The sequence below is a fragment of the Bubalus bubalis genome, chromosome 12 (assembly GCF_019923935.1).
Source record: "Bubalus bubalis isolate 160015118507 breed Murrah chromosome 12, NDDB_SH_1, whole genome shotgun sequence".
Taxonomy (NCBI): domain Eukaryota; kingdom Metazoa; phylum Chordata; class Mammalia; order Artiodactyla; family Bovidae; genus Bubalus; species Bubalus bubalis.
This window is the reverse complement of record NC_059168.1, coordinates 14,624,716-14,650,137: the sequence shown is the minus strand read 5'-3', so window position 1 is coordinate 14,650,137 and position 25,422 is coordinate 14,624,716. Positions and strand designations below refer to the sequence as shown.

The window sequence follows — 25,422 nt, the reverse complement described above, 5'->3', positions numbered from 1 at the left end:
AAGACCTGGGAAGCTATACAGATGACCCAGCAAATATATAGAGATATTGGAATGTGATACATTCCAACACATTACCTTGGCCTTTGACTTGATGTGGAAGGACATCACGGTCACATTTAGTCAAACTTTATCTGACCCTGAGTATGCTAGGGTCTTAAAGGAAGCCCAAAGGTATGCTATGGGGCTTCACATGTCAAGCGATAATACCCAGTGGGGGAAACTGTGGTTCCTTCTTCAGATCCTAATTGGAATTATAACGACCCTGAGCACATCTGGGAAAAGGATCATTTTCTGATCTGTGTAAAGGCAGGACTAAAAGCAGCCCAGCAAAAAGTAATCAGCTATGCCTGGGGGTCAGCAATAACTAAGGAGCCCAACAAGAACCCCACTTACCAATCTGGACTGAGACTCTTAAAGAGGAACAGGTGATATTAAAGGACAAATTCCTGTCCCAGTGTGGATCAGACATCAGGATAAAGTTACAAGAGCTACAGCAGCAGGACTCTGCTGCCTCTTTAAATGAGATGGTCCAGACTCCAGCCACCAGACTCTAGCCACCAATACCTTTTATAACAGAGAACAACAGGAGAGGGAGGCCAAGGCCCAGGAAAGGGAGAAAAGCAAAGAGACAAGGCATTCCCAGATTCTGGCTGCCCTCCAGGGAAGCCCTATGGCAAACTCTGAGTCCTTAAAGGACAAGGCACGAGGCAAATGCCTAATCTGTAGACAGGCGGGACATTGGGCCAAAGAGTGTCCAAATCCTGACAAGTCTCCTAAAATGGCTTGCTACAAATGCCATCAATTGGGACACTGGGCGGCACACTGCCCTCAGGACCCAAGAGCCTCAAGGTCAAGTGCCAAGCCTTCCCTCATGATGGTTCAACAGGACTGAAGCGGCCCGCTCCAGCCAGCCCTCCTGTCACAGATAACCATCACAGGGCTGGAGCCAAGGGTGCAACTGGATTGGCAGGTAGGTCCAAGAATCTCTTGGTTGACACAGGGGCTACCTACTCTGTCCTGACCTCCTACTCCAGAGCCTTCTCCGCCCAAACCTGTACCAATTACAAAAAGATTCACCCGAGCACTTCTTTGTTGCTGGGGTGGACAAATATTTTCCCACCAGTTTCTGGTGGTCCCTGTGTCCTAACCCCTTATTGGGAAGAGATATACTCACTAAACTGGGGACCACCCTTGTGATGGGAAGCTTTTCAGCCCCTAGAGCCCTACAGTTCCTGGTTACTACTGAGGAACCTGTTACACCCTCTCCAACAGGGAGAGACCAAAAACTATGGGAGGACAAAATTAACCACAAGGTGTGGGACCAGGGGACTCCTGTATGAGCCCACAAAGCTGAACTCCAAGGACATCACTGTCCTCCAAGATCCCACTCGGTTTCCAAACCAGAAACAATACCCTTTCAGAAGAGAAGCTCGAGGACTACAGCCTCTAAAATAAATAAATTCCTTGCCTGTGGGCTATTGGTCCCCACCAATTAGCCATTAGTGGATTAGTAACACCCCAATCCTCCCTGTAAAGAAAAAAGATGGGACCTGGCAAATGGTTTAAGATCTCCAGATCATAAATGAAGCTATAGTCACTCTCTATCCCACAGTACCCAATCCCGATGTAATCTTGGGAGAAATCCCACCCAGTGCCAAATGGTTTACAGTCTTGCATCTCAAGGATGAATTCTTTTGCACACTACTGCCTAAAGAATCCCAGTATCTTTTTACCTTCCAGTGGGAATCTCCAGGAGAAAAACACCAACACATGACTTGGACAGTATTACCTCAGGGGTTCAGAGATAGCCCCTACCTGTCTGGGCAGGCTCTTAGCTGGGATCTCCTAGATCTGGACCTGGGACTTAATGGGAAAATACTACAATATGTAGATGACCTACTAATCTGTTCTCTAGATGAGAAAAATGCCCAACATGCAATTCAGGATCTAAACTTTTTGGCAGAGAGGGAATATAAAGTCTCCTGTGCTAAGGCACAGATGATTGAGACAAAGGTCACTTAGCTGGGAGTTCAGATTACACATGGGTACAGGAGGCTGTCCTCTGACCGAGTACAGGGAATCCTCCAGTTGCCCTCCCCCACAACTCGAAAACAATTGTGAGCTTTCCTGGGGCTAACTGGGTATTGTAGAATCTGGATACCCAACTATGGTCTAATTGCCCAGCCCTTATATGAAAGCTTGAAGGGACAGGATGATTCAATCCCACTGATATGGGGAACTCGTCAAAAGAAGGCAGAGGGTACACTAAAACAAGCCTTAACTCGAGCACCCGCCTTGAGGTTGCCAGAGCTAGAAAAAGCATTCCAACTTTACATCCACGAAAAAGAAGGAAGAGCCTTGGGAATGTTAACTCAAAGACTGGGACCTGAGCCCCAGCCTATAGCTTGCTTATCCAAGAGGCTTGAACCAACTGCCTGAGGCTGGCCTTCCTGCCTTTGAAATCTTGCAGCTATTGCAGTCCTGATAGAAGATGCTTTAAAACTCTCTTTTGCGGGAAAACTATTTTTACCAGCCACCAAGTGAAACAACTCCTGAATGGGAGAGGCTATTTATGGATGTCTGATCAAAGGATCCTCAGATACCAAGTAGTGCTGATGGAAAATCCAGGTCTGACTACATCCCCTTGTGAGATTCTTAACCCAGCTACCCTCCTGCCTACCCCTGAGGACTGTCTCCCCTTCCACTCTTGCCTGGAAACCTTGAGAGGGATTGTCAGAAGACCCTCTGACCAATCCTGAGGAAATCTGGTGCACTGATGGAAGCAGCTTTGTCTTGGATGGAAAAAGAAGAGCTGGATATGTAGTAGTCTCCAATGTTGAGACCATAGAGGCCAAACCTTTGCTACCAGAAACTTCAGTCCAATTAGTTGAGCTCATGGCCCTGACTCGAGCTTAGAGCTGGGAAAAGGAAAAAGAGTAGCCATTTACAGACTCCTATTATGCCTTCCTGGTGCTACATGCACATGCTGCTATTTGGAAAGAAAGAGGCCACTTGATCATCTGAGGGTCCCTAATCAAATATGGTGATCAAATCCTTAGGCTCTTGGAGGCAGTCCATCTGCCCACTGGGGTTTCAGTCTCTCATTGTAAAGGACACCAAAAAGGGAGCAGAGAAGTGGCACGAGGGAACCAAGCAGCTAATGAGGCAGCTAAGAGAGCAGCATTATAGAACAATGACCTAATTACAGAACAATGACCTAATAGGGGTTGCCACCCTAGTTCCACAGACTAATTTGCCAGAATCTCCTTCATATACTGAATGTGAGACTATTAAAGCTAAGAGTGAGGGCTTTCAAGAAGATCATATGGGGTGGTTCCAAAAGGAGGGACTTCTTTTTTTGGTTAACTCCTTACATGCCACCACTCATTTAGGGGAGAAGGCCCTCCAAAGATTACTAGAAAGGTCCTTCAGAGGAATAGGCCTCCAAACAACTATAAGGCAAATGGTCTCCTCTTGTCCCACTTGCCAATTAAACAGCCCCCAAGGAACGTGAAGACTCCAACTGGCCCAGCCTGTCCCAACAGCATGGGACCTACCCAGGAAAGGGCTGGCAGATGGACTTCACCCAGATGCCAGTTTCTCAAGGGTATAAATATCTACTAGCAGATACAGTCACAGGTTGGATTGAAGCCTGAGGAGGTGGCAAAAAAAAAACAACCATGAAATCATTCTGACATTTGGCCTGCCCAGGTCATTACAAAGTGACAATGGGACATCATTTACTTCTAAGGTCACCCAAGGGGTCTCTAAAACATTAGGCATTACTTATTATCTCTATTGTGCCTGGAGGCCTCAGTTTTCAAAAAAGTAGAAAGAGCCAACCAATTCTTAAAATCAGTGATAAAAAGATAACCCAGGAGACCTCCCTGGGATGGAAGGAGGTTTTACCAGTAGCTCTTCTCCACACCCGTATTGCCCCTAAGGAAGAGGCTGGTCTTAGTTCTTATGAGATGCTATATGGGAGACCTTTTGTTTATGTCAGTGACCTCTTCCTAGATCCAGAGGCTTAAACCCTCTAGTCTTATACCATGGCCATCAGGCAATTCCAATAAGATATATGCTTTGTGGGGTGTCAACCAGGACCCAAAAGATTCTAAAGAGTCACCACTAAATGTTCCAGCGACTCAAGTCGTAATTAAAGTCTGGAAAGATGGGTCCCCAAAGGCTCAACTCCAGCCCACACAGAAGGGTCCCTACCCTGTAATACTTTCTACACCCACAGCAGTCAAGGTACCAGGACATGACTCCTGGATTCACTACTCACGAGTCAAGCCGTGGAAGAAAACAGAAGAGGACACTCAATACACCTGTGAGCCCCTGGGAGATCTCAGATACCTATTCAGAACTACAAATGAGGGTCATTCTAATAAACACCCCCAAAATCAAGTTTTTGGGGATAAGATTTCTCAAGTCAGCTCTAAAGAGCCAGCTTGGCAGAGGTTGTACTCTAAAACAGACAGGAGATAGATCTCCTGATCCCTGAACAAGGAGGGACTTGAGCCATCTTGAATGAGACATATTGTTTCTGGGTAAATACCTCCAGCTAAGTTAAAGAAAGTCTCACAGTCCTCAAGAAAAACACAGTCCTCAAAAAAAACATCTCCTACACAATCTCAAAGAATGAGCTAGAGAGTTCCTGGGGTGGGTGGCTCCAATCCCTCTTTGGTGGATCCTTCTGGCAAAGGGGAATTTGGAGTTGGCTACTAATCCCTGTTATCACCATATTGATGCTGCTTATAATTGCTCCATGTATTATCAATTGTCTAACCCATTTTGTCTCTGCCCAGGTCAACAAGCTACAACATGCGGTGCCAGTTCAACAAGGATATATAAAACTACACCTGACCATGGAAAATATCACTCACCCTTAGATGGATACTGCTATAAGGACTCTGAGGCTTGAGATTAGCAAGAGGGGGAGGCCCAATGCCCCTCACTGTCCCAGCTCAGCAGGAAGTGCCACAGAGACCTTGATGCCCCTATTCCTAAAGAATTGGGCCTCCCATCTCTTGAGGGGGGAATGTTAAGTAGCTAGAATAGGAAAAAGGAGTCCAAAATAGTGGTGGTTAAAAGACAAAGAAAGGAAAAAGCCCACAAAAATAGAACAAAGGAAGGTCCAAGGACCAGAGTGAGGACCTCAGGTGAAACAAACAGCCCTCCTGGCTAGCCCAATTTACACAGGGCAGGTACAAGGGGAGGAGAAAGAAGATAAAAAAGGAGCCAAAATTGAGCTCCTCTCTTCTTTTGGGTTGGCCCATCCTCCCGCCTCGAGGATGTATTTTCCTTTGCTTGCCAAATAAAACAGAGCTGTAACTGAGCTGTAACACTGGTCCACTGCTTCAAATTTTTGCTGCGGCGAGACAGAACTGAGGAAATTACACACTCCCCTGACAAAACTGGAGAAGGCAATGAATGGCACCCCACTCCAGTACTCTTGCCTGGAAAATCCCATGGACGGAGGAGCCTGGTGGGCTCCAGTCCATGGGGTCGCTAAGAGTCGGGCATGACTGAATGACTTCACTTTCACTTTTCACTTTCATGCGTTGGAGAAGGAAATGGCAACCCACTCCAGTGTTCTTGCCTAGAGAATCCCAGGGACGGGGGAAGCCTGGTGGGCTTCCGTCTATGGGGTCGCACAGAGTTGGACACGACTGAAGCGACTTAACAGCAGCAGCAGCAGCTGACGAAACTATACTACAAAAACTATAGTAATCAAAATAGCACCGTACTGGCACAAACCAGACACACAGATCAATGGAACAGAACAGAGAACCCAGAAATAAATCCACACACATACAGTCAATTAGTCTACAATGAAGGAGGCAGAAAATACAAAGGGGAAGAGACAGTTCCTTCAACAAGTGGTGCTGGGAAAACTGGATAGCTACATGCAAAAGAACAAAACTAGAACATTTTCTCATACCATGTACACAAGTAAACTTAAGAAAACACAAGCAGTAATAAGCTCCTTGACATGAGCCTTTGCAATATTTTTTTGATCTGTCTCCTCAGGCAAGGGCCACAGAAGCAAAAATAAGCAAACGGGACCTCATAAAACTAAAACGCTTTTGCAGTGATGGAAACCATCAAAGGCAGCCTACTGAATGGGAGAAGATATTTGCAAACAGTATGTCTGATGAAGACATAAAAGAACTCATTCAACTCAACATCAAAACCCCCCATCCCCAATTAAAAAATGGCCTCGATCCTGCATGCTGCATAGCACAGCTAAGGAAAAAACAAACAAACATATATTAGAGGACTGATTAAATAAAATATGGTGTATTCATATATTGTAAAATTCTGCAGTCATTATCAATTATGCTAGGATTCTTGAAAGACAGAAGCATTGGTAGCATTTTTTGAAATGTCCCAAATATCCCCATAAAAACAAAAACTAAAATAGCAAATTCAAATACCTATGGACAACACCTACCAAAAAAAAAAAAAACAAAAAACACAACACCCTAAGAAAACCCAAATACAAACTGTAAGACCTGTAAGGTATCAGCATCTGTGGAGGAGGATACAATAGGGCATCTGATTGACCTAAAAACCTCACAATAGGTAACTAGCTCTTCATGGAAATCTAGGACAGTGAATTTGAGAAAGGCAGCCGGGAACTGGAAGGTGTTTCACACATTTCAGTACCGGGTGAATGCACTGGGTCTTCAACAAGATATGAAGAACTGGAGTAGTATGACCCTGTGAGCTCTCAAAAGTAACCAAGCAAAGCTCCCTTCCAGCACAAAGCCCCATATTAAGAAGAAACAGCTGGGAAGAGAATCTAAATTGAGCAGCAGAGTAGAAACAGAGGATAAAGAAGGTTCAGATACAAATGGGAGAGGAACAGAACCAGGAGGAAAAAAACTTTCACTTCACAGACTCATCAGAAGAGGGAAGTCTAGAACCATGAATTTAGATACACTACCTTAAACCATTTTTTTATTTTAAAATTCAGGAAAACGAATTTCACATAAAAAGGAGCAAAAGAAAAGAACTGAATCCAAATCCCACACATAGTTATTATAAGAAAAAAGGAGAATACAGAATAGATTATAAAAGATTGGAAAGATTTACCTACAAAACTGATGAGAACTATGACTTTCTTTTTCAAATCAATTTTTGAATTGATTAAGAAGAATATAAATCAAAATAGAAATCCTAGAAATGGAGTGCCAATTAAAAATACATGAAAAAAAATTTTTTTCAGGGAATTCCCTAGTTGTCCAGTGGTTAGGACTTGGTCCTCTGACTGCTGTGGGCCTGGGTTCAATCTCTGGTCAGGGAACTAAGATGTGGCAAGTCATGCAGCAAGCCCACTCCCCAAATTTCTGAAACAAAGATTAAGCTAGAAAAGCAATAAACATACAGGTATATTATTGAAAAAAAAAAAAAAAGATAAAAAGAGAAGTTTTACAAATCAAAGGAAATTGAGATACTAAGTAACTGAAAGAAAATAACAAATATGAAAGAAAGGTAAAGCTCCACCATGCTTATAATAGCCATTTCCAAAGAAGAAAATCAAAGCAAGAGAAGAGAATATTAAGAACTTTAATTAAAGAAAACTTTCCTGAAAATTTTAAAGAACTGTTTTTGAAATAACATTATAGAAAGGTATACTGCATCCCTGAAATAACTGACCTTCAACACCAAGACACATTCTAGTAAAATTACTGGACTGAAAAAATATTTTAGGCATAGAGGTAAAAAGATCAAGTCACATATCAACGGGAAAAAATAAGACTATGAGTCTTCAGGGTTTATCACAGTAACTTCTTATGCCAGAGGTAAGAAACTCAAGAAAATATCTGCTCAGGATGTTATATCCAGCCAAATGATTTTCAGTAATGTTCACAACTGTTTTCAACATGCAAAAATTTAGGGAATATTGTTTGCAAGGGCCTTTTCCCTGAAGAAAATTTACTGAAAATTTATTGAATTTACTAGAGAATGAATTTTAGATATCCAAAATAATGAGTGAGAGAGGGGAAGAGGAGAAGGGAGAGATGAAGTAGCCATTTTTCCATTAAAAGAGTGTAAGTCTGAACTAAAGACTGCAAAGCAGTGATATCATTAAGCTGTTGTACCAACCCTAATCTGCCTCTAAAATCTATGTTACTAAAGTCAAATCCTATTTGTTTTTTATTTAAAACTGGTACTGTAGAAGAGTAATATTTAATAACATGGAGAACTGTTTATGATATATTAAGTGAAAAGAACAAATTATAAAACAGCATGACCTCATTTTCTAAAGAGTTTAAGTACGTACGTATTAAACCAAAAAATCAATGGCAGTTTTCTTCACGTGATACGATTATGGTTGTTTCAATTTTTTTTTCTGAGTACTTTCCTATATTTTCTTCATCATTCCTGACATAGGAATAAAATCATGCCATAATAAAATCTCTTTGGTAATGAGGTCAAAACTGGATTAGAAAAGATGGAATTTTATGCTGAAACAGCTATTATTATAACTCTTTAACATATTCAGCAAAAATCTCCAAAATCAGAACTGTAATAAAAAAGAAAATAAAAGCACATTTTACTTTTGTAACATTTTCATATTTAGGAATGTCTGACTACGGATTTTTCTCTTTTGAATAGCCCAGTATTAAGATCATTTAGTTTGAAAGGAAAAAAAAGAAAGAAAAAAAAAAAATCCCTTAATTAATCTCAATTAGGTTACTGAATCCATCTACATATTTTACTTTATTGAACAGAAATGGGAATCAAAGGACCCATAAAAATTTTAAAGAAACACTTTCCTTAGTTTTAAAAATTATAAACTATGCTTTAAATTATAACTAAAGTAATATATATAGTCCATGGAATTCTCCAGGTCAGAATACCAGAGTAGGTAGCCTTTCCCTTCTCCAAGGGTTCTTCCCAACCCAGGGATCAAACCCAGGTCTCCCACACTGCAGGCAGATTCTTTACCAGCTGGCCATGAGGGAGCTGGTAAAGAGCCTAAAAATTATAAACTATGTTTTAAAATATAACTAAAGTAATACATAGAAAGCATACCAATGAGCCAAAACCTAGGGTCCAAAAATGCTCATTTCGGACTTCCAAAACTCCATCCAAGGTAGATACCTAATCAAAAACATAGAAATAGGGTTTTTGTATTCGACATATCCAACACAACTCAGTCAATTTATGGATTTGCTCTACACCTAGGAATGACATGGTCAAACCCTGCATGAAGACACTCATTAGCCAAAAGAAGTGCCAGACCATTCACTCAAGATATCATTTCTTCTTGTTCCATACTGAGCCAAGTTCTGTTTTTTTTTTTCCCCCAGTTTCTTATCTGCACCAATCTCTCTAGAATTAGATCTTTACTTCCCTCACCCACACCTTGTTCAACAGTGTGTAATTCTTTTCATCTTATTAGTATAGTATATGTTTATATCCAGTACTTGAGGTATCAGAATCTTTGTCTTCTCAATGATTTCTTCCTCTGGATTCTCTTTCAACACATTTCTGTACAACACAGGATGTTATTTGGATTTGAGCCAAAAAGAAATTCCAAGGACAGTGTGTAGCCCATTGGTGCAGTGGCATAGACTCAGTAGCTGAGACAAGTGGTCAGCTACACTGATCAAAGTGACCTCTGTGACAGTGACAATCCATAGTTTTAATTACTCTCAACAATCAAATAATTTGATTATCTTATTCCTTCATTAGTTAACAAGTGGAATTTTCTAACAATACAAAATCAAAACCTACTATGTGGTGAAGCAATCACCATGTCAAAGTGGCCTCTGATTTAATCAAAATCCTAAGTTTGAATAGGCTTTGTGTGTGTGCATGCTCAGTCTTGTCCGACTCTTTGCGACCCCATGGACTATAGCCTCCTCTGTCAGTGGAATTTCCCCAGCAAGAATGGAGTGGGTTGCCATATCCTCCTCCAGGGGATCTTCCCGACCCAGGGATCAAACCTGCATCTCCTGTGTCTCCTGCATTGGCAGTTGGATTCTTCACCACTGAGTCACCTGGGAAGCCCAGATTTGAATACAGAATCATACAATTAACAGCTCCTTATAACAAATAGTGTAATCTTTAGACAATTACCATCTACATTTATTTCAAGTGAATTTGGCTTCCAGACTGAGCAAGTGGTCAAAGTTTTCTATTTTTGTCACTCTGTTACATAAACTTCCCTAAAATTCTAGAAAGAGCCTGAAATTATTTGTACCCACTCTTTGTATTCTCTAATCATAAATTAAAATGATTTTATTTATTATTCCATCTTACCTCTCTGATAAGTTTGTCCAACTGACCAATAACATGGGGTGGTGTTGTCTGGGGGAAAAAAAAAAAAATAGAACATGAATCTAGAGAGAGAAAAAATTTTCCAACAGTGGTCCTGACAGTAAAAAAAACAAATGCATTTTATACCAGCCTTGGCTTTGTTTCACATGTGCCTTCACATGGTTTAGGAAAGAGAGGTTTCAACTGACTCACTCATAAAGCAACATCAGAAATCCACCCACGCTTATTTCTTATTTTGCAAAGAAGCTGCTATTTCTGTAACCAAATAAGCTTTAAAGGACCAACAAATCAACAAAAAAATCTTTAAGAAAGTAAAATTTTGTATAAGATAGAGCACTAGTAAACTAATTGTTATTGTTGCTTCTCGAGAGGGAGATACAACCCATATGTTTTAGAAAAGTACATGTGGGAAAGGCATAATGAGAAGCAGAGCCTATATATTCATCTAGTCCTGGGAAACCATCTTTCTAGTCAGGTGTTGTATACAGGTGTTCCTATTGTTTCAATAAGGAGTGATTTTAAGTTTGAAATTTAGAAGTCTCACTAATTCAAGAATAGGAAATAAGAAAACAATCATAACTGGATTATATAATAGCCAAAATACATTTATCAGGGGAAAATAAGTATCTAAAGAGATTTTAATTGTTTTTACTTGAAATATTATTAGAGGCAAAGTTTCTCATTTATGCTTTTGTCTTATATATAAATATATGAAGACTCATTTGTGCCTATTTTGTACACCAATATAATTTCATCTGGTTCTTACTATACAAATTTCAGAGGTTATTGTTTGGCTTCATCTCCAACAGGACCCTCCAGTAGCTAAAAATTTCATAATCTGGCAGATGAACACGTTTATTTTTATAATCTGGTAAAAGAACATAGCTAATTTTAAGCATGCATACTGAAAGATGACCATTACCTGGAGTAACACTTTCCCACTGTACACGCTCATGGGATACATAGTGCCAAACGTCATCAGAGCAATGGCAATGGCTGATGCAGTGTCTACAGCAAAGTAATTACTAAAAAGAAAAAACAATTCTAAATCTTAAATGTATCCTTCACTAAGCTTCTTACAATTTAATCCACCAAACTTTAATTATCTCAAGCAACAGGACTATTTTAACACAGCTGGCCACTACTGCAATGAGAGCATCTCAAAGGAAAAAAGAAAGTTTTCAAAATCCTTTCTTGCCAAAGTTGAAGGGAAAATAACTAATAATTATGTTAATTACTGTGAAGAGAGATGATGAAGAAAAAAATATATTTCCCCACAATGTACTTTTATCTACTTCTCAACTGTAAATATGTCGTATATATTTATCTGCTGCAACAAATAAAAACCTTTAACTAGTAATTTCTAATAAAGACCAATGAATTCATCTGTGATTCTATCAATTTGCTGTAAACATTAACTTTCCAATAATTAGTATTAAAAAATGTCAGATTCCCCAGGAATTTCATAAGATGAGATTCTTCAGAATCTGTTACAGTGAACACTGTGACTTTAGTACAACGGCTCATCAGTACTTCACAGCTCTATTAACAAGAGAGACCAAAAATGCCAAAGGTTACAAGCTAGTCATGTACTCTTTCACTTTTTCCTATCAGCTGGGAATAGAAACAAGAGTAAAGACATAGTTCCTGCCTTTGAAATGACAGGAAACACTCATGTGAAAAATACAAGAAATGACTTTGAGTACAAAGAAGCCCTACAGGGTATCATGGCTGCACAAAGGAGTAAGTAGTGAGCCTACAGGGGTAGGATAATCAAGAAAGGCTAAATCAAAAAGAGGTGACATCTGAGCTGAGCCTTCAAAGATGGCCAAGATGAGGGGGGCAGGATACTGTAGACAGTGACAGCAGCATGTGCAAGGGCATGAAAACCCTAACGCAGGGAAGAAACTATGAACAGTTAAGTATAGGCAGATGGATGGCTAGTAAGGTTGATATAGGCTTAATCATACTAACAACTTTTAATTTTGTTAGGTATACAAAGGAGAGGATTTTGAAACAGGAAAATATTATGTCTAGATTTGCAACTTTTAATGATCACTTCAGTAGCAAAATAGCAGGTAACTAAAGATGTGTGAGAAGAAAAATTTTGAGATCAGGAGACTATTCTAATTAGGTCAAGGAAATGAAGATAAGGGCCTCAATTTAGGGAACATAATGGGAAGAAGGGAAAGATAAAAAAGGAAAGATTAAACAAGAGTAGGAGATAAGACTATCATTTAAAACAGCCAAGACACGGAAACAATCTACATGCTTGTTGACAGATAAATGGAGAAAGAAAATGTGGCATATAGAAAGTGAAAGTGCAAGTTGCTCAGTTGTGCCCGACTCTCTGCAACCCCATGGACTATATAGTCCATGGAATTCTCCAGGCAAGAATACCGGAGTGGGTAGCCTTTTCCTTCTCCAGGGGATCTTCCCAACCCAGGAATCAAACCCCGGTCTCCTGCATTGCAGGCGGATTCTTTACCAGCTGAGCCACAAGGGAAGCCCAAGAATAATGGAGTGGGTAGCCTATCCCTTCTACAGAGGATCTTCCCAACCCAGGAATTGAATTGGGGTCTCCTGCATTGAAGGTGGATTCTTTACCAACTGAGCTATCAGGGAGGCCCCGTGTGGCATATATATATATATATATATATATATACACAACTATGTACACTAGTGGAATATCATTCAGTCCTAAGAAGGAAATCCTGCCATTTCTGGCATGGATGGATCTTGAGGACATTATGCTAAATGAAATAAGCCAGATACAAAAGGACAAATACGTACGATTTCATTTAAATCAAGTACTCAGAATACTTCATAGTGACCAAAAGTGGAAGAGTGGTTGCCAGGGGCTGGAAGGAGGCCAAATTGGTAGAAGTTATTTAATGAGTACAGGTTCGGCTGGGGAAGATGAAAAAGTTCTGTAGATGAATCATGATGATGGTTGTACAACAAAGTGAATGCACCAAATGCCTGTGAAAATACTAAACTGTATGCTTGAAAATGGCTAAATGGTAAATTTTATTTTACGTATGTTTTTTACACAATTTAAGAGTGGAAAGCAGGGCTTCCCTGGTGGTTCAGGGGTAAAGAATCTGCCTGCCAACACAGGAGACACGGATTTGATCCCTGATTCAGGAAGATCCCACATGCTGCAGAAGAACTAAGACCATGCACCACAGCTACTGAGCCTATGTGCCGCAACTATTGAAGCCTGTGCGCCCTAGAGCCCATGCTCCACGACAAGAGATGCCAATGCAGTGAGTAGCCTGAGCACCGCAACTAGCCCCCACTCACAATCAGAGAAAAGCCTACAGAGCAATAAAGACCCAGTGCAGCCATACATAAATAAATAAAATTAAAATGAACAAAAAAAAAGTAGAATGCAATGGAACAGATGGTGGTAGCAGTCCCTCTCACAGGAAATACAAAAAAAAAAAAGCAGTTTAGCGGATGGGGAAAACAGGTTCAGTCGAGATGGACATGAACAGAAGACAGGCTTTGAGATATAGAGATCTGGGCTAGAAATAAAGTGAAGGAATCACACAAAGGTAGAAAATACAAACAATGGTATGTGATGTCCTAGGAGAGTAGGCAAAAGGGTAGGGAGTCAAAGAATAATGTCATAACATTAAACTTAAGCTTGCTAAAGACTATTTCTTAATAGGCTTGCTTTAAAAAAAAAATTGGTTCACATCTACTCCTCTTTCCTCATTCAGCAACAGTAGCTGTGATTTATGAGTCTCTTACTCTCCTCTTCTGTTTCACTCATCTGGCCAGCAGAAGGGAATTTAAATAGCTTTCCCATCTGCATTATAGATTGTAGTGAAGATTTCTTATTGAATCCAACCCCCTTAATTTTTTCAGATGAAGACACTTGAGGACGAGACTTGACCAAAGTCGCACAGGTCATAAACATGCTACAAACTTAATCCGCATGCGTCCTAATGCCCTTAAAAATCAGACCCCAGGAATGGAAATCCACTTGAGAGCAATAAAAAATACTTACTTAATTTCAATTAGCATATAAGTAATACAAAGAGCAAATGCTCCAGCAAGATCAATCAAAACAAATGGATTCATTCGGGGAAGGAAGATACTGCTAAGTCCTGGAATAATTCCACACAAGCTATGAAAAAACAAACAAAAAGAGTACTCATTACCAAAACTTATGTAATAATAATGAAAACTGTATAAAAGATGACTTGTATTTTAGTATCATAAATAGTTTAACAAAGAGGATTTGGGAACAAATCTCTCACTTGTAAAGTTCTCTTTTGTATCATCAATTAAAAAATAAGAAAAAGTGAAGGGAAAAGAAGAATCTGATCTGTGAGATTCATATAGTAACCTCAGCAACGAATAATGTTAAGTTCCCATAATAGATGTGTTTCCTGTGCATTCCTTTAAAAATATGTATTTTATGAAGCCCCAAACATCTTACCTTCTACTAAGATCTGCAACATGCTCTTGAAGCCAACTCGTACTTGCAGCTTTAAAAAGAAAATACTTAAATTATTAAAATTACCAGAAATAATTATTAGATTACCAGAAATACTTGATTCTTAAATTTAAAAAATAAATTTCATGATGACTAGGTAACAGTACAAAGGGATACATTATACCTAGAACTTTTTTCTTTTTTATGCCTTTAGGATACTAAATGAAAAGAAGTTTCAACTACAATACATAGCTGATCTGATGGAATCAATGAACTTACACATGTCATCGTTACTATTAATTTGAAGTTTTAAAGGCTTATTACACTGCAAAGCAAAGCTTCCTAACCAGTGTGTTGAGAATGAGTTGCAGGTCCACCAATTACTAACTCTCTTAGCTTTCAGAGAGGCCAGGTATCTGGCTACATGCAGATGCCAGTCAGTGACTGACCCTGGACATGTAGCCTCCAGGTGGAAGCATACTCTTACATTTACCCCAGGGTGCTACAGAAATTCTCATTTATGTGCACCATGATGTAGAAAAGATTGGCAAGCCATATAAAAAGTGGCCTAGAAAAGCAGTTAAAGCAGACTCTGATGCCAGGATACTTGGCTTCAACCTCAACCCTGCCCTTGACTAGATATATAGCCTGAGACAAGTGACTTAATCTCTCAGTGCCTCAGTGTAAAGTGGGGAGAATAAAATTATTTACCTTATATGGTTATAGGAAGAATTAAATGGGTTCTGTGTAAAGTATTGAGCACAGTGCCTGGCAGAAAGTGCTTTAATATTTTTTTTCACTCAAATTTCAACTCATGTTGTAAATCTTGATATTTCTGCAAACTTTCATTTCCAGCTAATAAAAATACAAACTAGATGATTTTTCTGGAAATAAACTTGGCAATATATATCAAACACTTAAAAAAAATACTGTATCTTTAACCCTTTTATAATTTTTTCTCTGAGAAGATTAGAAATACATACAAGAAATCTGATAGGAAAAAGGTGGTTATAGTTAAAAGGAAAAGTTGAAAATGTACAATAGACTAATTTTTCTAAATATTCATGACAAAATGTTATGCAAGCATTCAAAAATTATTTTTCAAAGATTATTTAATGACAGGCAATATTCAAGACATAAAGTTAAGTGAAAAAAGCCAAGCATAAAATTTTTAACTGATACAATTCTAAGTCTGTAAAAAAACATACCTATGTGCACAGAAAAAAAATAAAGGAACAAAACGGAAATGTTAATAGATGTTATCTCTGGCTCATGAGACTACCAGTACTGTTTCCTTCTTGTATCTTTCTGCTCTTCAGGGAAACATAGTTTGTAAATCTTTGTACCTTCTTAAAATTTCAAGAATGAGCATAATAGTATTTTAATAAAGTTTTTTCAAAATAATTCTGATGATCATAAATATCATTATTTAATTTTCCAGTTTATGCAGTAATTCTTAAACTCTAATTCATACAAATAAACTCATACTTCAGGACACTTAGGAAGTTGTTTAAGCTTGAATGGGTATTTCAGAAAGCTTTCTTTCCCTGGTTATCTTGGTACTCAAGTCAGTGAGACTTAAAAAGACCTTCCTCTATTTTTCCTTCAAAGTGTAGGTGTGTGTACACAGCCCACTTTTGTTTTTATCTCAGTGTAAAGTGAGGTAAAACTCCTCCAGCCATCCAACAGTGGTTAACCTGGTGTGGGGGAGTAGGATTCCAAAACACTGAAATTAGTGAAAAATGTCAATACTTTAGACCACTAAAATGAAAATTCTGTCTGAATTTTTAAAGACTTGAAAGTAAAAGAATTTATCAAAAGGACTAAAATTTGGCTACTTTCAAATATATGCCCACCCATCATCGCCCCAGAGAGTTCCTGGGAATGAAGCTAATTAACAAAGTACAATTATTTGCAATGAGCACATCAACTATATGTACGCTGATGCTTCTAAAATGCATTCTTAGGTAGTCTATACACTTAAAATTTCATTCATGTTATCTGGTTAATGTAATTTTTTATCTTATGTAATTTAATATGTCAGTTCTGCTTGTTTTTAAGGAATATGTTATTTTAAAGCTTAAAAGTTAGATTCTATTTCTTAATTTTCTGCTTCATAAGTTTCTGAAGACTTTAGAACTTTAGGGGGAGGTAGTCCTCTCTTTCCCTCAGGATACACTTTCTCATTGATTTATGAATCAATGAAACAAACAAAAGACTTGTTGCTATCAGAAATTAATTGGGTTTTTATTAATGGTAAACAAAAACATACCTTCAGAAACATAAGCAAAAGGTTTATTCCGAATTGAAAGCATTGTGAACAGGTTGAAGGAAAGAGCCACAAAAGTACCAACTAATAATCTTCCCCTAAAAAGAATAACACTCATTGTTATTTTTTTCTTGGTAATATTAATATGTAATTTCAGCATGTAGCAAGACTAGATGAGGGAGCAGAGTAGTCTGCTTCAGTATTTGCAGAGTCAGAATTTGAACTTGGTTTCTAGCTTCATGACCCATGTTCTGCATATGGTTGCTCCATCTTACATGCGATCCCACCCCTCCAAAAAAGACCCTTAGCATTAACAGTATCTTCTTACAGGTAATTGCTGTTATAAATCTTTAGAAATGCTACAGATATTTGGTTTATAGTCTGCTGGCTAAGTCAAACTGTCCTGAATGAAACTGATCAGAACAGATGCACACAGTTAGCATCTTTGTTGCAGCTAATAACACTTCCATCTCTTCTAGAGATGCTACTAAAAAATTTGGGGGATCTAAATTATAGAAGACAAGACAGGGCTGGTTTAGCATGTTCGCCTGGGTTTGGAAATACTGAGGGACCCGACATCAAAGTAGAGAGGCCTTTTTGTTCCGTATAACGTAGGGGCTTGGGAACAGTTAAGGGTGAAAAGAAGGAGTCTTGGGATTTGGGATTTTGCTTGTGAAATATATATTACCACACTCTGAACTCTAGTATGGGCCAAAGTAATCACTATTTCACAATATACCAATTAATCACTGGGAATCAAACTTAATAGTATATTGTATGTCAAAAGTAGAATCTTACGTGTGTATCTCGGGCTGCTCCAAAAAGCGTTCTGCACTAAAAGAAACAAATAATGTTAATGTATTAAAGAATTAAGTTAAAAAACTTTATTAAATATATAATTAATCTAATAAATTCACAAAACTTTTAAATATGACCTGTTGATTACTAGTAGTGATGAGACTACTAGTAGAGACACTCAAGGTGCAATGTCCAATCTTTCTCTAACAAACCTGAACATGTCTGACTGAATCCCTTCCTTTTATTCACATCTACTTATGACTGGATTTAGTAGTATCAAAGGTAATAAAAGAAGGGTATAAAGAGGTAGAAAAGTCTGAAACATGAAGAAATTGTACTATCAAATCTCCAGCATTGTTCATATTAATTTGTACACCCTTTTAACCAGAATGTCTCACTGGATTCTTTCATATTTCCAAAGGTAGCACAGGTAGAATTTGCAGAGACAGAAACAGCATATACAAATGTACCTTTCTTTTAAAATAAAGAGAGCTCCCAACTGTGCCAAGACTGTGGAGGCAAATACAGCCAGGACTTCTAATCTTTCAAATCTGAAATTGGAAAATTAATTAAATTAGCATAATTTTTTCAATTCATAAACTAGCATCTATAAAACACATTCACTCACTCACTACAAGTGTAACTACTATAAGCCAAACACTGTTTAAAAAAATCTAGTTTCTAGAATGATAATAACCAGTGAGTATCTCAGATTTCAGAAAGAGTACCTATTTATACAACATATATTCTTTATGGCTTTTTTTCTCTAGAAATATTCATTATCATAATAACAGCTAACACTTAATTGACCCATCTTATGTTAGACACCAGTCAAAGTACTTAACACATTACCTCATCTAAATCCTTATGAGGGGTTATTCTATCCCTCTTTAAAAAAATAAATAAGTAAGAGATAAGGAACTTGAAGCCCAAGAGTAAGAGTAACTGTTTAGAGTCATATAGCTAGCAAGTGGAGGAGTCAGATTTCCAAACTCAGACACTCTGGCTCTAGCGTTCATGACTTTAATCACTACTATAAAGAGGAGAGTGAAAAAGTTGGCTTAAAGCTCAACATTCAGAAAACTAAGATCATGGCATCTGGTCTCATCACTTCATGGGAAACAGATGGGGAAACAGTGGAACAGTGTCAGACTTTATTTTTTGGGGCTCCAAAATCACTGCAGATGGTGACTGCAGCCATGAAATTAAAAGACGCTTACTCCTTGGAAGGAAAGTTATGACCAACTTAGATAGCATATTCAAAAGCAGAGACATTACTTTGCCAACAAAGGTCCGTCTAGTCGAGGCTATGGTTTTTCCTGTGGTCATGTATGGATGTGAGAGTTGGACTGTGAAGAAAGCTGAGCGCCAAAGAATTGATGCTTTTGAACTGTGGTGTTGGAGAAGACTCTTGAGAGTCCCTTGGACTGCAAGGAGATCTAACCAGTCCATCCTAAAGGAGATCAGTCCTGGGTGTTCATTGGAAGGACTGATGTTGAAGCTGAAACTCCAATACTTTGGCCACCTGATGTGAAGAGCTGACTCATTTGAAAAGACCCTGATATTGGCAAAGATTGATGGCAGAAGGACAAGGGGACGACAGAGGATGAGATGGTTGGATGACATCACCGACTCAATGGACATGGGTTTGGGTGACTCCGGGAGCTGGTGATGGACAGGGAGGCCTGTGGTGCTGCGGTTCATGGAGTCACACAACTGAGCAACTGAACTGAATTGATACTGCCTGTCACATCTACATATAATTGCAGTTAATTGAATATGTCTTATTATCCCTAAACTATCAGCTGGAGGCCATGGACTGCTGTCTTATTTATCTTGGTTTTCACCAGTATACATAGTTTAATGGCATTCAACATTTGTAGTATGTACATACACTAAAATTTCTCGAGGAAGTAATTATGTTCAGAAAAGATAATAAATAATTAAGGATGTTCATCACATTACTTTTTTCTCCTCAAATCAGCTGGTTTAATTCCAGGAGGTACAAAATTCAGGAAAAAATAAAATAATTAAGGACATACATCACGTTGCTATTGGTAATGGAAAAATGTTGGAATCAACAAAAGACCATTATGTATTACTAAAAATATAACAAATGTATTTACTGACATGAAAGGAAATAAATGAAGAAAAGTGGGTTATAAGAGGGTATGAAAAAACAGTATGTAAATGCAGCATTATCTGTAGATATTGATAAGTTGAGATACTAAAGTGCACATAGAAATGCAAAAGGTGAAGGAAAGCAAAGGTCTAAAGAACAAAGTAGGAAGATTTCCACTACAGTATTCCACTGCAAGATTTCAAACTACAGTAATTAACACAGTATGGAACTGATGCAAAGACAGACAGATACACCTTGAAGAGAAAGGGGAATCCAGAAACAGACCAACATATACATAGTTACTTGATTAATGAAAAAGTAGCACATAAAAGCAATAAAAAAGAAGAAACTTGATTCAATTAATGTTTTATCAAATTGAATAGCTGTATAGAAACCAATGTGCCTTGACCTCTACTTCAAACCATATACAAAAAGCAAATTCTAGTTTGATTAAGCCTATATGTGAAAGGTCAAATTGTAAAACTCCTAATGACAGTGAAGAGTATCTCATGATCTTGGGCCAAGATTTCTTGACAAGTACACGGAAAGTACTAACTGTAAAGGAAAAGACTGATCAACTGAATTTATCATTGAAATTAAAAACATTCCATGCATCAGAAGATAGCTTTAAGAGAATGAAAGAGAAAGAATTCCTATGGATCAATAAGAAAAAATGAGCAACCCAATATAAAAATGGATAAAACACTTTAACAAGCACTTCAGAAAAGAGGTAATCTGAATGGCTAATAAACATAAGAAAAAGTGTTCAAATACTCATCAAGAAAATAACTTAAACCTACAACGAGATACCACTGCACATCCTAGAATGACTTTAAAAAAAAAGGCAATACCAACAGTTGGTAAGGACCTGAAGCAACTAGAACTCAGATATACTGCCAGTGGAAATGTATACTGCCAGCAGAAATGCAAAACCACTCTAGAGAACTGCTTGGAATTATCCTATCTTCTAATGACAAATATATGCAAGTCCTATGACAGTAATTTCACTCAAAGACACATGCCCAACATAAATGAGCACATACGTATACCAAAAGAAAAGTACAAAATGAGCATATGTAGTTTTATTCATAATAACAAAAAGGTAAAAATTACCTAAATTTCTTTCAATAGTTGAACATATAAACGTATGTTGGCATATAGGAATATTAGAGCAAAGAACAAGAATGAATTACTGCTATATGATGATACATATAACAATCCCATTTATATGATTTCAAAACTGGCAATAATAATCTGAAATGACAGATCGGAATACTGGTTACTTTTCTCGGCATTTGACTCAACTTTAAGTCATTAATGGAGGCTTTGGGGGAACTTATAATGGTTTATATCATGATCCAGATAGTAGTTATACAAGTATATTTATCTGTTAAAATTCATCAAACTGTACAAGGATATAAGAAAAGAATAAGATAACAGTCCATGCTACCAAGAAATTTATATTTTAAAGGGGGAGACAAAAAAACAAATAACTGATAAGTTCTATACAGAGAATTATAGTAGTCTGATGTGTAATGTTAGTCACTCAGTCGTGTCCGACTGTTTGCAACCCCATGGACTGGGTTGCAGCCTGCCAGGCTCCTCTGTCCATGGAATTCTCCAGGCAAGAAGACTGGGAGTGGGTTGCCATTCCCTTTTCTAGGGGATCTTCCCAACCTAGGGATTGAACCTGGGTGTCCTGCATTGCAGGCAGAATTTTTACCGTCTGAGCCACCAGGGTAGTCCATCCTGATGTGACAAGAGACTAACTAGGTGATCTATTTTAGAATTCATTGTAGACTGCGCCCAGTCACTCAATGATATTAGCACTTGGTAATATTAAGACTGGAATAACAAAACTGGGGTTATCTTGAAAGAATCAGGTGAAGAGCATCTCAAGGAGAGAGAATAGTCTGTATAAAGATCCTAAAGCAAGAATAAGTTATATTCAAATTATAGACACAAAGACAGAGTGCATGACAGTGGTAACTTGAAAAGAAGTAGGCTGGGTCTAAGTCATACACAGCCTTTATTAACAAGGGAAAGGAGTCAGGATTTTATTCTCAATGTGATAGGAAACAACTGGATGGTTTTAAGGAGTAGAATGATAGCATGATTTAGGCTTAAAAAAACAAACACTGGTTGCTACACAGAGAATGGACTCCAAGGTTGGTAAAAGTGAAGTATGTGGACTAGTTAGGATTAGGATACAGGATGTTGATGAAGGCAAGAAATGAAGATAGCTTGGTTAGGATGGTAGTACTGGAGACAGAAATGGGGGTGGAGGCAGATGCTGGCTGTGTTTGTAAGTTATCCTGACATAACCTCTGGATGGATAAATGTGGGTGATGAGAGAATAATCGAGGATTTTGCCTGAGCAACTAAGTGGCTGTGTATTTACTAAGATGGGAAAAACTACAGAGGAACAGATTTTGGGGAAAGAAAACAAAACAGGAAATTCAGCTTGAATTTAAGACATCAATTAGGCATCCATGTGAAGTTGGCATGAAGGGAACACTGACATGAGATACATCTCAGTGCTGCAGAACTGAATTTTGGAATTATCAGATATAGATGATACTTCAAGCCATGCAACTGACTGTAATTATATTTAATTCCTCTCTCGTTACCTATTCTCTAAGCAATGAGACCAAAATGGGAGCTGTCATGTCTTTATTAAACCTTGTATCCTGGCCACAGGAGCTGAACTAAAAAGACTAACATCTATACCAAGGCGGAAAAACCAACAGCTCTTTCTCATTAATTTTCAGAACTAGAGCTGGGGAAGAGTCCTTTCCTCTCTAGGAGGAAGGTGAGAAGGTTCCAAGTCTTGCTAGAAGTTATCATTCCAGCAGAGTGGAGAAAAATGGTCTGAGAAACCGAACCTGACATGCAGAGAAAAGCAGGCCACTGAGGTAAGAGAAAGACAATGTCCTGAGTGTCCCTGTGCCAGCTTACCCTCAGTCTTTCCACACTTTGAAAAAGTATATTATCATTTTCCCACCAAATTAGTTTGAATTGGATTTCTGTCACCACCAAAAGCCTGACTCAAGAGTTAAGATTTCCATATACAGATATCTATTCTCTACAAATGGTTATCATAGTAACAGTCCAACTTTATTAAATTTCAGTGACACATAAATATTTTCATTTTGCATTAAAATTTCATGTTCACTGTCTTATTATTTAAGTAAATAAAACCTGATTTTGTTCAAAAGAATATAATCCCAATGAATGGTATGGAAAAGAAAGGTTAAGTTTGGTTCAAGAGTTTCTTCACCAAGGTTAAATTTTTCTTTCTAGTTCTTTCCTTGAATCTGAAAGGAATTCATTTCTCTTCCTAATATAATAAAAACATCCGGGACGTCCCTGGTGATTCAGTGGCTAAGACTCCGCACCCCCAATGCAGGTGCCCTGAGTTCGATCCCTGGTCAGGAAACTAGATCCCACATACTACAACTAAGACTTGGCACTGTGAAATAAATGAATAAATATTAAAAAAAAAAATCCTCTGATGTAAAAGATTATTTTCCAGCTTTCAGCAATTTCTAAACTATAGACACAGAAATCTCAAAACCTTTGTCAGTTTGTTGCTATCACAAATCTAGTCTTATGGAAAAAATACACCTCTACCACTGCATTAATGCTAAAGTGTACCCCACTTACTTTAACATCTAGAAGATACATATACGAAAATCCTTTGTACTTTCTCTAACTGAAATAAGAAATTACCAAAGACCTTAAAATGAACATTTTATGTTAAGATTTGTTTTGTAAAATAGCAAAGAACCTAATGTGAACATTTTACTTTAATATGATTTAAATTTAATCATCTATGTTTCTTATCTAGAATCCTCTTAGAAGATACTTTTTAAAATCTAATTTTACTATTTATCACTATCACACTAAACAGGCAATACTTATTTTATAGAAATATTCAAGCTAGCTCTTTAGTAGTTTAACTACTAATTTTAATAGCAATAAGTTAGCAGAAAATATAGTAAATTGAACTTACCCAAATGAATAGGCAGGGCTAGGTTTCCTCATCATCACCCAGTAACTTACTAAACAAGTTATCAAACTAAGTAAAAAGGCAAATAAATACAGCATTAGAACAAGAGCTAGAGGACATACAAAAAGAAATTTGGCTTCCAGAATACCTAAGTTGCTAAAAGTTAACAGTGTTCACAGGCTAACAACAAATTATTCTAATGATTTATAATCTAATCACAATAAACACCCTAACATGTGAGTTTTAACATGGGGAGAAACAGAAGAAGTTATGATATACCATTAAGACAGTTAAATAGAATACTTTAAACTCATATTTTCTCTACTCAGTAAGTTATCCACCCTAAATGGTTTCCATAACTGAGCCTGCAAAAAATAACACAGTAATAATTAAGAATATTTACTTGATTCTAGGCATAAACTGGAGAAGGAAATGGCAATCCAGTCCAGTGTTCTTGCCTGGAGAATCCCATGGACGGAGAAGCCTGGTAGGCTGCAGTCGATGGGGTCGCACAGAGTCGGACACGACTGAAGCGACTTAGTAGTAGTAGTAGGCATAAACATTTCAACTTTGATAAACTTTATTTAATCTATGTTAAAAGTTAAACTAAATATTAATAACACCTTGACAATATTCTAGATGAGGTAAAGTTATGGTTGCTTTCCAGGTATAGTGGAAATCCACTCTAAAACAATTGACTACAGTGTGAAATTCAGGTAACAACTATCTGTTTTAGATCCATCAAGAAGATTTAGTTATGTGACTGATGAAAAGACATCCTATAACACACCTATGGCACAGATATTGGAGACATCATTGTCCAAGCACTTTGCAATCTTTATTGGAAACATGGGGCTTCCCTGGTGGCTCAGACGGTAAAGAATCCGCCTACAATGCAGGAGACCTGGGTTTTATCTCTGGATTGGGAAGATCCTCTGGAGGAGGGCATGGTAACCCACTCCAGTATTCTGGCCTGGAGAATCCCATGGACAGAGGAGCCTGGCAGGCTATAGTCCATGGGTCTCAAAGAGTCGGACACCAGTGAGTGACTAAGCACACACACACTGGAAATAAGAAAGGTCCCCAAAAGCAGGAGCCGACAGGTTGTCTCTCGATCTCACAATCACATACATGCTTTGCAGTTATTAATACCCCTCATTTCTTTTCCCATCTACACAGTTCCAGTGGGAACTGGTATGCTCTTACATGTTCCTGCTCCCTAGCAGGAACCTGTAGCTGACTCATCTATAGGTAGGCAACTGACCTAACGTCTGGATATTTTTCTGTTGCTATGTAAATGGGATATCTTCTTCCAGCATATCTTCTAATTGTTTTTATTTGTATACATGATCCATGTTGATAATTTTACTTATTTCACAGATTGCTGCTACTGCTGCTAAGTCGCTTCAGCTGTGTCGGACTCTGTGCGACCCCATAGACGGCAGCCCACCAGGTTTCCCGTCCCTGGGATT

The 25,422-nt window shown here is 38.1% G+C and overlaps 1 protein-coding gene across 3 annotated transcripts in view; it reads right to left on the bottom strand.

Annotated features, from left to right (window-relative positions):
- SLC30A6 (solute carrier family 30 member 6) overlaps positions 1-25,422 on the bottom strand; it is a 48,240-nt gene that overhangs the window by 10,907 nt on the left and 11,911 nt on the right. Inside the window, exons 5-13 of one of the 3 annotated variants that reach the window (XM_006080581.4) lie at positions 23,954-24,019; positions 18,287-18,367; positions 17,817-17,852; positions 17,022-17,116; positions 14,753-14,801; positions 14,318-14,437; positions 11,222-11,324; positions 10,282-10,329; positions 9,049-9,117 (exon numbers count right to left, since the gene is read on the bottom strand). In XM_006080581.4, coding sequence (XP_006080643.3) covers positions 9,049-9,117; positions 10,282-10,329; positions 11,222-11,324; positions 14,318-14,437; positions 14,753-14,801; positions 17,022-17,116; positions 17,817-17,852; positions 18,287-18,367; positions 23,954-24,019 — 667 coding nt within the window. Of the gene's footprint in view, positions 1-9,048; positions 9,118-10,281; positions 10,330-11,221; positions 11,325-14,317; positions 14,438-14,752; positions 14,802-17,021; positions 17,117-17,816; positions 17,853-18,286; positions 18,368-23,953; positions 24,020-25,422 lie in introns of those variants that run through there. The other 2 variants (XM_006080582.4, XM_025260849.3) reach the window with 2 other exon arrangements.